We start from the raw sequence: 13,108 nt of genomic DNA on the forward strand, positions 1-13,108 counted from the left end.
TTTTGTTCAGATATGCTGACAGAATACTTAGATTCGACTTAATTAAATCACAGTTGCCCACTAGAGTCGTATCAACTGAATATTTTAACAGTGCATATTTGTGTATAAATAAAATAACATAGAAAAATCATTTCCACAAGTTTACATTTTAATCTATACTAAACGAGAAACTGGATAATTTGATTCCTTAATCATATGCTTTCATAGAAGTCTGAAAATGCCAAATACGATATCATTAGTTGTTTACAAACCCCATACTGCTGAAAATTTGTAAAGGAACAAACTGTTTAACAAGTTACCCATCATTTTCTACAGATATGGTGCAAAATAAACATTGTTTAATAGTTTTTTTGATCATACTAATTTATACTAGGTCATCTTATTGAGCTATACGGAAACACGTACAAGTCCTGCGTGTGCGATCGTGAATACACACTGATGAAGAGTCCCATACTAAGAGTAAACGACCACTCAGTTCTTCCTAGTTTCCACTGGTAATCTAGCTTACATAGACTGGTGACTCCAACTGCGAAAATGTATATATGTATTTATGCTTGTTAAGTGTTTCGTAGTAATTTGAAATTATTTGCAGTGATCTCTGTTTTTAAGTATGTCGCATTTTTCTATTCTGTTTAGATCTTTTGAGTTTAAAAGTTATTTCGTTTTGTATTATATTTCATATTCTACAAGTCTGTGATAATTGAATATATATATATATATATATATATATATATATATATATTGCCAAGTCTACTAACATTAAATCACTAAGGCATTTCTTACACCAGACTATATATTAGTTGATTATGTTAGTTGGTGAACCCATCTCTTTCCTTTTACCCTAAGATACATAAACATCATTTTCAAAATATGTATATATATCTATATAATCCATTATTTTTTAAAGATATCGTGAACGATAAATGACATAGGAAACAGAAGATTAGGGTGGTATTTACTCATCATTCATGCACCAAAAGAGTAAAAACGGAAATTTATAAGGTCATCCAGAGAATGCTAACAGTAATTCTCACTAAAAGAACTGATAATCTCTGCAGATAAATTTTTCCTAATCTCATCCCGTATTAATTCAATATTTACTATATTAGTTCACTTAGAATTGAAATATTTGGTAATTTCAAGAAATTATTAGTGGATGATTGAAAATTATATTGAATAAGTAAATGAAAATAAAGAAGTTTTTAACAAAGATAGGATTGCAAATTAAAAGAAATTTTCGTTCTTTAGTGGGGCCATGATCTGATTCCAAGTTGATCGTATGAATGATCGTTGTTGAAATATTTATGTCGCCTATCCTCGTATATAACCATAGACTTAAATGACGTTAGTCAATAACGGAATTAAATAAGTCAAATAACGAGAATGAAGTTTTGAATACATATATTCTGTATATGAAGCGAATGGAATAGAGCGAAGTGAAACGACGCACAGTGGAGATGGCGGGTAAGTCAACTCCACTTTAGTCAAGCTTTAATCAATATTTATAGTCACACAAAAATAAGTTACGGAAATTTGATGAATGGGATGTACACACATATGCGCTCATATAAAAACAGTCAAGATTGATAAGCGAATAATTAACAAGGTTAGAATGTGACTCAAGTAGAATGAATAGATTGGCCTGTCCGAAAGCTAGAATAAGATATATGGGCTTAACATGTCAACCGACACTACAGTTTCAATATGATCCATTTCTTTTGTTTCAATATTTTCTTAATGAATACTGTGAGAAAATTGATATTCTATTTCAATATTGATAAGCATATTATTGTAGACCAGATTCTAAGATTAAAAGTCATTATCTTAAGTGACAATATATTGAAATATAAGTTGTTAAATAAACTAGTGATATGAAAACTTGGCGAGACTAAAATTTGTGGACGAACCAATCAGATATAAGATAACGAGTCACGATTTTCATCGCGGAATTCATTCATACATTTGGCTAAATAGAGTTTTGGTATTATAGCTGATGTCAGTTCGTGATGAAAAGCCGAAATTTAATTTTTCACCCTAGCCATCAACTGTAAATAAGAATTTTAACTGCTTTATAACCCCCATATAGTCCTAATCAGTAGGTGTACACTCTCAAGGTCACTTCAGTGTCGCTCAAAGGTCGTCCATAAATGATAGTCTCACCGAAAAGTGAATTAGATTAAATATATATACCTCATAGAAGGGTTCCAATCATTAGTTTGAATGGAACAAAAATGACGAATACAGCAGAATTATATGAATTTATTATATTTTATCAAAATCTTTCCAGTCGATCACATTCCTATTCATGTAGAAAATTAAAATAATAAGAATATAAAAAAATAATTTGAATTGAGATTTAGAAAACATAAAGCAGTAAGATGGGAATTATCAAGAACTGGGAACTTGATAAGATGGGGTGGTATAATAATTTAGAAGAGTTTACTTGAATTTTAAGGATAGAGTAAATGAAAATTGCGCAAAAAAGGCAAGCATGTTATCGTAGTTGAAAAAATCAATTAACTTAATTAACACTAGATGGAAAAAAATGTTAAATAGAAAAGGAGTAACTATTGCAGTTACAAATTGATGATTATTACTTTAGTTCGTTTCTTTTAATCGAATCGAAGCTGAATTCTTTTCTTTATCACTTAATTTAAATGTCAACTTTATAACTATTACATATTCCATATGGGCTGTTGTAGTACTGAGAACTATGAAATACCCAGGTCTAAGGTTGTTTGAAATATACTTTTCAATGAGAATATGTACATTTAAGTAAGTGTACATAGTTGAAGGTAAAAATGAAAATAAACTTTCATAGATTTTCACCTGTTTTAGGAGTATTTCGTTTAGCATGAATGGTTATCTTAACACATGATATATTATCATTATTGGCATATTTCTTCTGTTTATGCTAAACTATTCTTCATAACACAGTCCAGAAGAGTGTTGAGATTGTCTTTGATGTTAATGCTATTTATCTTATTGTATGTAAATATTGAAACTATTAAAAATTCGATAGATACTAACAAAAGTATTTACGTATATATATCATCTTTATAATTCCACGGAACGATTCTGTATTTAATAAACCCAATTGTATTGCTTTATCCTGAAAAGAAATAATATATTCCAAACTGTTATTCAAAGACAAAATATACAGAAGTGGTTTTGTGGAGATTGTAGTATTTCGATAGTTGAGATCATGAGTCAATTGAAGCTAGATCGCCATGGAAAACCTGGAATCACTGGACGGCCGTTTTGTCCTATTGTGGGACTCTTCAGCAGTGCACTTCCACGACCCCGCCTCGCGGGATTCGAACCCAGGTTTAAAATATACAATCATACTCATTTAATGTCTACACTACTTCTCCAAATCAAGTGCGCAGATTGAAAAATATTTACCTTAACTACTAACAAACTGTATGATTTCATAATATTCTCACTTTAAAGAGTTAGATTTTTCAGAGATAAGTAAATTTTTCGTACCGCACAGAGCTCTTTAGCATTTTGTCTTATTTTGAAGATTTAATTTCCATAACTAACTATTCACCCAAACAGTATTTTTATAATCTTACACAAATATAAAAAACTAAAAGCCTGTTTAACAACTAAACCATGATGATAGTATATTTACATGGCTTTTCATTCTCATTGTCTACATCTATCTTTTATATTTAGTTTCAGTAACATTGTAATTAGAATGCATTCCATTTTTTGTCACTGTTATCAAATACATTAATACTATGTGGTGATAATTAGAAAAGCTCTATTCAACGCATCATGTTATAAAACATTCATGTTATGATTTGTTTTGTTTAATCCCAAATTGTAAACTAGGTGTTGTGGGTGATTATTTCTATCCAGATACTTATTTTTCCCTGTAAAACTAATAAAATAAATTTTACATTACAGAGATATGTTAAGAGATTGAAAAATCATTTTAAAACTTACATTCAATTCGCACCTATTTTGAGCTTAGTATGAATTAATATGGTTAATAATATGCCTGTTATGTGGAATGTGGGGATTTGTTCATGTTATATTCCGACGGGAATTACGAATGATAACTTTTGAGAACCATTTATGTACAAATAAGTTACATATAATTTTACTATATAAACTAAACTATGTTTATTCATGTTCCTCTTATTATAAGCTTTATTTTGACCTATAGACTATTATCATACGATTTGCCGTTCTTCAGTTATGCCCAGTCTGTTAATTACAGTCCCTCACATTCACAGCCACTTTTTGGCTATATCCTGTACAAAGGTTATTTTCTGTTTTATGGTACGGTTTGGTCTGTTTTATTCGCATATAAACACAGTGTGTTTGAAATACATAGGCCGAGATTGATGTTCTCAACTCAGCAGGCAGGGCTAGGCAGAAAGAAGGACCGATCAAGACTCTAGACTGCTCGTATGGGTTTATGCGTCATTGGTCCGGTCGATAAGTCACTGTTCTCTAACTGGTGGTATCATTACGTTGTACATAAATAAGGCAAAAGACCACAAGTTATAACAGTTCACTATAAAATACTTTCTACATAGACTAATACTAGCTGTAAAACAGTGGAAAATATTAGAAAATAAAACCTTATTTACGGCTGATCATCACTCACTTATAAGGTTACAACGGCAGAAATTCAAACTCACTGTAGTAGTGCGTTTTTTACCAACATTATTTTTATTAACCTTTTTATGGCTCTACTTGAGAAGCGAAAGCGTCAGATATCTATTCAGGATATTTGCACTGTAACCTTTTCAGATAAACCCTGTATGACAATCGTCAAAGTGGTTAACAGTATCTTCAAACCAAATATATCTTCTGGTGTACTGGTCCAGTCCATTTGTTTACATTGGAAGTATAATATTTGTTTTTAAAAAAAATTGTATCGGTCTAAGTGGGTCAGTGACAGCTAGGATGTTTGACTTGTGTAACATGAGTACTGCTGATTTGAATAAACTTGATTTAATTGTGGATAGTTACTCTACCTACAAGAATAAACAGTGTATTTCTTGCTGTAAACCAAGAGAAATTCTTCACTTGCCTTATTGGTCCCCCAATTAATTCGTTAATAAACGATGAAACTCGATAGAACTGAGACAAAGTACTCAGATGAATTTTTCATTACAGTCGGTGAACATTATATTCATGTATATTACTTCTAGCTTCTTCTTAGAGCACTGAAAGGAATGTGAAGCATTATTGTGTCATTTATAGCAATCACATAACCTACCATATACATAGGCATTTATTTCGAAACCACCTTAGATATATCAAGAGTAAATAACATAGACACGAAAAAATTAATAAGCGAAATTCTTAATACTGAAATCTAAAAATATTTTTCAGTTTTAAACCAAGAACTGATCTTAGCTAAATTACTATTGAAACCTTGGAAGCAATAGACAGCTGTTTTATCATAGTATAAGACCGTTCAGCAGTAAGTATACATGAAACTACACCAGGTATCGAGGGGTTAAGTGTTCACGTGAGAGACCGAGTGTTGTTAGTAGATGAATACTTCTGAGTAGTTAAAATAAATATCCAGGGCGCCCAGTACTTCAGTGATAGTTTAGCTAAGTTCATTGTTCAAAACTATGAAAAATCTACAATCTCCACAAACCATCTGAACCAACAAAAATAATTTTATTTAAAATTGGGAGAATCATGGAACTCAGTAAGAGTGAATTGCCTGTGATCACCAATTAACCTGGTTGAATACCAACTATACTCTTTAATTTAAGTTCCATAACTTAATGGTGTGTTTAATATTAGGTAGTTTTATCTGACAACTGATAAAAGAATTTATATTAATGGCTATATGTCAGAAAAGATAGAACTGTTCAAAATAATAAGATTTTCCAATGAATATGTCCTATCTACTGATGTTAGAACAATGATCTGTAAAAAAGTGCAGGGAACTTCGAAATAAGATTATCCATACAACTTTACACTTTACGTGTAACTTAATATTTAACCAAAAACTAACCAGAACACCCTTTAAAGTATACAGGAATCGGTTTTATATGACCATCATGTTTACTGATTACGACACCTGACTGTTTCTTTTTTCTAATAATTTTACATGTGCATTATAATTAAACACAGGTTACGTGACAGGAACGCCAGCGTACATCAATTTCAAACTAATTTGGCCTGCAAACTCGTTGATTCTAAGTAACCATGATATTGTTGTATTGAATTCCCAAACAAAAGATTACTTCAAACCAAATCAAAAGATAGAATCATTTCACATAACTTATCAGATTGATATTAATTCAATCAACGAGATTCCATTATTTCCGTCACCGTTCCAGTCAACATTAATTTTTGATCTAATTATCCAAGAGTGTGATGCCAATATCGGATTAAGAATATACAGTCCACTTTTCAGCCATCGAAATAAAGACAAAATGCTTCAGGGTAGTGTTGTTAAAGGATCAATAGTTAGCATACATTCGAACAAGAGCACAGTGGAAGAATCATCACACTGGGTTATGTTCAGTCCTTTATTATTTATTACGATTGGAATTAGTTTGCTTTATTTTTTGGTGCTGATTATATTTGTATATATAAAACATTGTATCATATCAAACAAAGGATACCCGATTTCAGTTGAATATCAGAAACAAATTAGTAATAATCATTACGGTAATGACCTACAGTATCATCAATTACTACTTCATTCATTTCCTATCAAGCTGAATAATCGTACTTTATATTACACCACATCAAGAAAAGGTGAAGATTACATTCAAACATTTCCTCCAACTAGACAAACCTTATATCATACCACCATCGTTGAGAAACATCCCTATCATCACTATGGTCATGAGTCACAGAGCTCTTACCGAAAATTCTCATCTAATTCTACCTGGCTCAATCATAACACATGGAATACGAATAACTCACAAATAAAACGAATATTTTTATTTACACATCTTGCATTCCGTGTCTTTTATACCTTTCTATTTACATTCAGTGTTGCCGTCTCCTTAATATTTAGTTTACAACCTTCAGGTAGGATTTCAACATTTGATAATATTTTACAATGGCCAAAAATAAATCGAGAGTCAATAGAGTTCAATTCACTTCACAGTAGTATGCACAGGCCATCACGAATATCAGTTTTAACAGCATCATCCTTGCCAATGCATGAAACAGAATTGGATCAGATTCATCTAGTTGGTCCAATTTTAAGGCTTCAAGCTGAAGTTCATTGGATAGAAGAATTTGCTGAAAAAGAATTAAAAAGACAACTTGATTACGTTGAACGTATGAAATTAGCTTGTCAGCACGCTATGACAGTTGAATTGACAGATGCTCTCAGAGAAGGTAGACATTTGGTAAATACTAGGCTTGAAAAATGGCAATTTAATAGTACATCACAAAATACTGATACTTTAAACCACAGCACACTACGTTCTGTCAACGAATTAGCAAATATTCATTTCAACAAACAACGTACATTATTTGATCATTTATATGAACAAATGAGTCAAAAGTTAGATTTCCGTAATTCTGAATCTTATAAGATCTATACAAATATGCTTAATTCTGTTTTTCATTCTGGTTGGCTTCAATATGTTAAACGTATGTTGAACACTTCAGATAATTTAGAAAGAAATCCAAGACACTTTTCAAATCACAAAGTACATACAGAAACTAAACTTAACTTTCATGACAGTATGAGAAGATATTACGAATTCGCTCAACAAAGATCCGGTATCAAAGCATCATATGTAGCTTTAATGAATTATATGAATTTTTACCAAGCTGATGCTGTTCACCTGTTACCGTTACAGCTGCTTGAGAAGTAAGATATTCGTTTTGGGACTTAAAATAATCTTTTATTTAAAGCAGTATATATAGTGTTTTTTACTGATAATAAAAATCGTTTGTTTTAAAATATGTTGGTACTGTACAGTGATATATTTACTTTATGAAACCATATTCACAAAACGACCTCAATATTTTCAATACAGTAATTTCTATCCAGATCAGTAATTACTTACATAAATACTACTGTCATCCCTCAACGAGGAGCATAGGCCACACACCACCACTCTCTATCCAACTCTGTCCTGGGCAATCCTTCCCAGTTCTTTCCTGTTTCTATTCATCCTTTCCATGTCTGCTTCCAATCTCCGACGTATTATGTTCTTCGGCTTTCCTCATTTCCGCTTTCCTTAAGGATTTTATGTTAGGGCTTGCTTCAAATCGTCTAGCTGATTCTAAACACTTCATTGTATTTCGTGCTTTCCCTCTAATGTTGAGGTCTTCATAATCTAAACAACCACCAGAAGAAAGAAGAAGAGCGAGAGTAAACAGCTTTATCTGACCCTGGTCCTCACTTGAAATGCATCTGTCAACTGTCCTAAACGCACTACCTTGCACTGTAGTCCGTCGTATGAATTTAGAATGATATTGATGATCCTCTGAGGTACTCTATAGTGTCGAACGAGGTTCCATAAGGTCCTCACATCGACACTGTCAAACGCATTTTCATAGTCAGTGAAGTTGATGTATAGTGACGAGTTTCACTCAACTGCTTGTCCAACGATGATCCATAGCGTCATTATTTAGTCTGTGCACGACCGGTCTTTACGGAATCCAGCCTGTTGATTTCGAAGCTGGGTGTCTACTACGTCTTTCATCCGGTTCAGCAACACTCTGTTGAAAAATTTTCCTGGCATTGACAGTAGCGTAATGTCTTTGTAGTTCTAAATTTTGCTCAGATTTCCTTTCTTTTGTATCTTGATGAGGTGTCCCTCTTTCCAGTCTGTCGGCACTTGATCTTCCTCCTAAATCTTCCTGAACAGAACGTGAAGCATACTTGCAGTTACTTCTCTGTCTTACTTCAGAGCTTCAGCTGGTATATTTTTAAGTTAAGCTTCTTTCCCACTTTTGATTTTTCAGATGGCCACGCTGATGTCTTTGACTGTTGATGGAGTGATATTTATCGGGAGGTTTGTGTGTACTGCTTCGATATCGAGTGGATTCAATGGAGCTGATCTGGTGAAGAGTTCTTGAATCTCGGTGATTGTCTTGCTTTCTTTGTTCTCGACCGGTCTCTCTGGTTTACGTTACTTCCCTACTAGTTTCTTCGTTGCGTCATATATCTGCCTTGCATTTCTTTCTCTTGCGGCTTTTTACTCTTCCACGTGTTTCTGATTGTCGGCTCTAATGATCTTCTTCACTTGCTTGTTCGCTTCTTTGTATTCGGTGTGTGCCTTGACTTTCGCTGCTCTTTTTTGGCTGCTGTTAATTGCTGTCTTCTTGTTCTTCTTTCTTGAATCCAAAACAGGTTTTCCATAGAGATCTGTTCCTCATGATGACGATGCCCGAAACTAATGCTTCTTCGATCTCTTTCCAGTCGTCCTTCATAGTAGTTTCTTCTTCTTTCAACAGATTCTGTAGGGCTTTGACGCTGATGTTCAGAGATATCTTGAATTCGTTGAGTAGGTTGATATCTTGAAGGAAAGCTGCATTGAACCTTTGTACTGCTGTTTCCCCATCTGTCTAGTGTTTCTTGAGCTTCAGTCTCATCTTGGACACAACCAGGTGGTGGTCTTAAACAATGTCAACTTCTCACCTGGTTCCCACATCTTCCATTGTCCTTCGGAACTTTTCATTGAAGCAACTATGACCAATCTGGTTCTCTGTGGTGTAGTCCGGTGAGATCCATGTAGCTTTGTGTATGCGTTTGTGTGGGAATATTGTGTCACCCACAACCAATCTGCTGAATGCACATGGATTTGCAAATCTCTCCCCATTTTCGTTTCTCTTTCTCGGTCCATGTAGTCCAATGATATCTTCATATCAGGTGTTGTCCATTCTGACCTTGGCATTTAGACCTCCCGTCAGGATGGTGAGGTCCTTTCTCGGGCACTTCGCCTATCGTAGAACTAATCTTTATAGTCGTCATTGCTATCATTGGTGAGTGAACAACACTGGATAACATTCATTGTGATTCTCCCTTCCTTTGTTTTGAAGGGTTCTTCGATGATCCTGGATCCGTGAGATTCCCATCCAATAAGTGCATTTCGTGCTTCTTTAAACAGCATTTGAGCAACTCTATGAGTGTGTGGAGCATTTCCCTCTTCGTCACCAGAGTACAGCAGCATCTCTCCCGTACCTAACCTTTGATGTCCAGCTTGGGTCTAATGGGTCTTACTGATTCCGAGTAGTGCCAAGTTGTATCTCCTTATTTCCGTTGCTACTTGACTCGTCCTCCCAGTCTCCCAAATTGTCCGGACGTTCCATGTACCCATAAAAATGTTTGCTCTGTTGGTTATAAGGAGCATCGGCCTCGTAGCTTCCGACGAATCTCAGCTTTGATTCTGAGGTGTCATAATTCTTCCTTCAACTACCAAGGCAGAGTCTAAAAGGTTTAATTTGTTTAATCTGGTTAGCGTTGTTTTAACAAACTATTCTTCGACTGGATGGGGTTTCTGATTACATGTTCAACTCTCCTTCTTCACACAGGCTTGGGACTGGCAGTAACTCTAGAAGAGCTACAGGCGGAGTTCAGACCAGTAATAGTAGAACTTAAGTCTACTTGAGATGGTGGGTGGAAGTAGTCGACATGAAACTTTGGACCTAGGCTGCATGCTTTTTGGCGCTCGTTAACAAGGTGTACCTGCAACCCTGAGGGAACTGAAACTCCCTGACGGATTCACTGCCGTGTCACCCAGCTTCACAGTCAGAGACATTACTGCTGTGCTATCTGGGTCACGACTGACCTCCTGCAGGACTGAGATGTATTTACGATTGATTGGTTAGTCACCATCCGCACTAAGAAGGGCTTGGCACACAGGACATTGATCACTAGGCAGTGGCCAATCAGTTATAAATTAAATCTACTTGCTAAAAATGACATATAGAAGTAATCAGCTGCATTATCTAATGTCATTCAAAGGACAACAATGGATTTATTTGCCTTTAAAATAACACTTGTTCGAAAGTGCAGTTTTCAGGTTTTCCTAGTTCTGCCGTTATGCAAATTACTGAACAGCTATTGCTGGTTTGAGGCTCATCAGTAAGTCACTCCTTTCACAATCTTGACTGAAACAATTGATTCATGGTTTTTAATGGCTTTCCTTTTAACAGAGATTGGTAACGAAAATCACCTTCGAAATTCTTGAAATTTACTTAAGGTTTCCATTCCTAATTTAATTTCAATGAAGAAGGTACTGATAAATTCTAATCATCACTTCTATTTCTGTTGATGCAGTAGCTGAAACTTCAGAACAAGTATCCAATTCGACCTATAACTTACAAAACACTCTTACAGCACCTGTTATAGGCCAGTGATACATTTTGAATGATAACGTTTGTCTATAACATATATATCACTTGCTGAACGTTTGAAACAAGTAGGCACATGGAATCATGTACTATTTGCTAGCGAAATATCATGTTTCATTTAGTTCTTAGTCTCATCATTTAAATCAGGTAAGTAAAGGCGGAAGATGAGATTAAATGGTCTGAAGATACTGATCTCGATTCTTAATGTGTTAGTGGGTCTTCATTCTTGAAGAGTCTTTAATTTAAATGAAACATTTTTCAGTGCTGGCTGAGTTTTAACGTCTTTATTGATGTTATTGAAAATTCTGAAGTAAGAGCAGATTATTTTAATGATCATGAGAGAAATTCAATTTGACTTACAAACGGTTGATATTTGTACTCTGTTACTGATTTATTTGTCAACTAGTTACTAAAAATTGTCAGGTTATTCATTAAGTCTACACTTTTAGATCTGCTAACTTTCTATGACTTTGGGATGTTAACCCTTAAAATGAGAAACAAGGTAGTTAGCATTCAATCTGTACAACATATGTCAAACTGTATTTCTACCGTGAGGAATATCTTCAGTTATAAATGCTCCTTGAAAATTCATATCCTTTCAAAACAACAAATGTCTTATAACATGCAAATGAATATCTAAGCAAATGTACACCTTAAGAATAAAATCGATTATCTCTTATTTTAAACAAAAACAAAATTTAGTAAAGTAATAATACATGAAAATAGCATTATACTAAGCATGTATCTTCCTAGTAAATAAAGGAATAAAACGAAATTGTTCCTTTTTTTGTGCTTATGCCTAATCACTTCAATCAATACAAAGGAACCATCAAAGAGTTATTCATAAACGTTTTGGACACCTTTATTGTTGAGTGGATTATTATTACTACTACAATAGAAATCACTATTTTGAACAGCTTTTTAAAAAATAATATTTAGTATGTAATCTAAAACCATCTTAATTATTTAATAGTTATGTTAATTAGGCAAGTATTGAAACCTCGTCAGATATTAATTTACTGAATTAATTTTGGTTAGGGATTTGCAAATTTTGTTCCAGTTTAACACAAATTGTTATTAAACGGAATACATCTCTTAAACACCATGCACAAAATGTTATCGATTCTATTCGTCCACGCATCCCGTTATTGGAATTTGACATTTCACAAAGATCTGTATTATATAAATTATCACCTAACGAACACAAGCTTTTCACTGAATATGTTACCACAGGTATCGACAAACGCACGAAAATTTAATATCTGACCTCACTAAAAGTTTAAAAACCACAGAAACACTGCACAAATTTCTTAGTAATCTTTCTTATTTAATACATAAATTGTTATCTGATATATATATATATATCCGGATTAGCTCTTACCTTGAAAAGCTAGTTATAACCACAGAACTTCAGTTACATTTTAATGGTCATTCTTGCAAAATTAGAAAAATTAATATTGTTCTAACATTTCTGAGATAATTTATTCAAAAGTTGCTGAAGGAACATTAATTCCCTAGTGACAAACGCTTAATCTCAGCTTAGAACTTCTTGAAATGATTACAAAAGATTACAGTTTTGAATCTTAACTGATGAAAGAGCCATTAAACTTAATTAATTATTGACGGCTTTGTTGTATATGGTGTATGTGGTTTTAAATCAGTGTTCACTTGAGTGTTAACACAAAATGTTTCTGTTATATGTTATGAACAAGGTATCTAGTAGTTTGGAAATATAATTCACAGAACGTATTGTGAATTTATGAATTATTTAATTTATTCCTATTATTCC

At 33.6% G+C, this 13,108-nt stretch overlaps 1 protein-coding gene across 2 annotated transcripts in view; it reads left to right on the forward strand.

Moving 5' to 3' along the window:
• MS3_00001987 (uncharacterized protein) overlaps positions 1-13,108 on the forward strand; it is a 205,025-nt gene that overhangs the window by 153,556 nt on the left and 38,361 nt on the right. For both annotated transcript variants that reach the window (XM_051209532.1, XM_051209533.1), the window contains one exon: positions 6,118-7,825. In XM_051209532.1, the coding sequence (XP_051074986.1) occupies positions 6,118-7,825 (1,708 nt within the window). The remainder of the gene's footprint in view (positions 1-6,117; positions 7,826-13,108) is intronic.

Source organism: Schistosoma haematobium, chromosome 1 (genome assembly GCF_000699445.3).
Source record: "Schistosoma haematobium chromosome 1, whole genome shotgun sequence".
Classification (NCBI taxonomy): domain Eukaryota; kingdom Metazoa; phylum Platyhelminthes; class Trematoda; order Strigeidida; family Schistosomatidae; genus Schistosoma; species Schistosoma haematobium.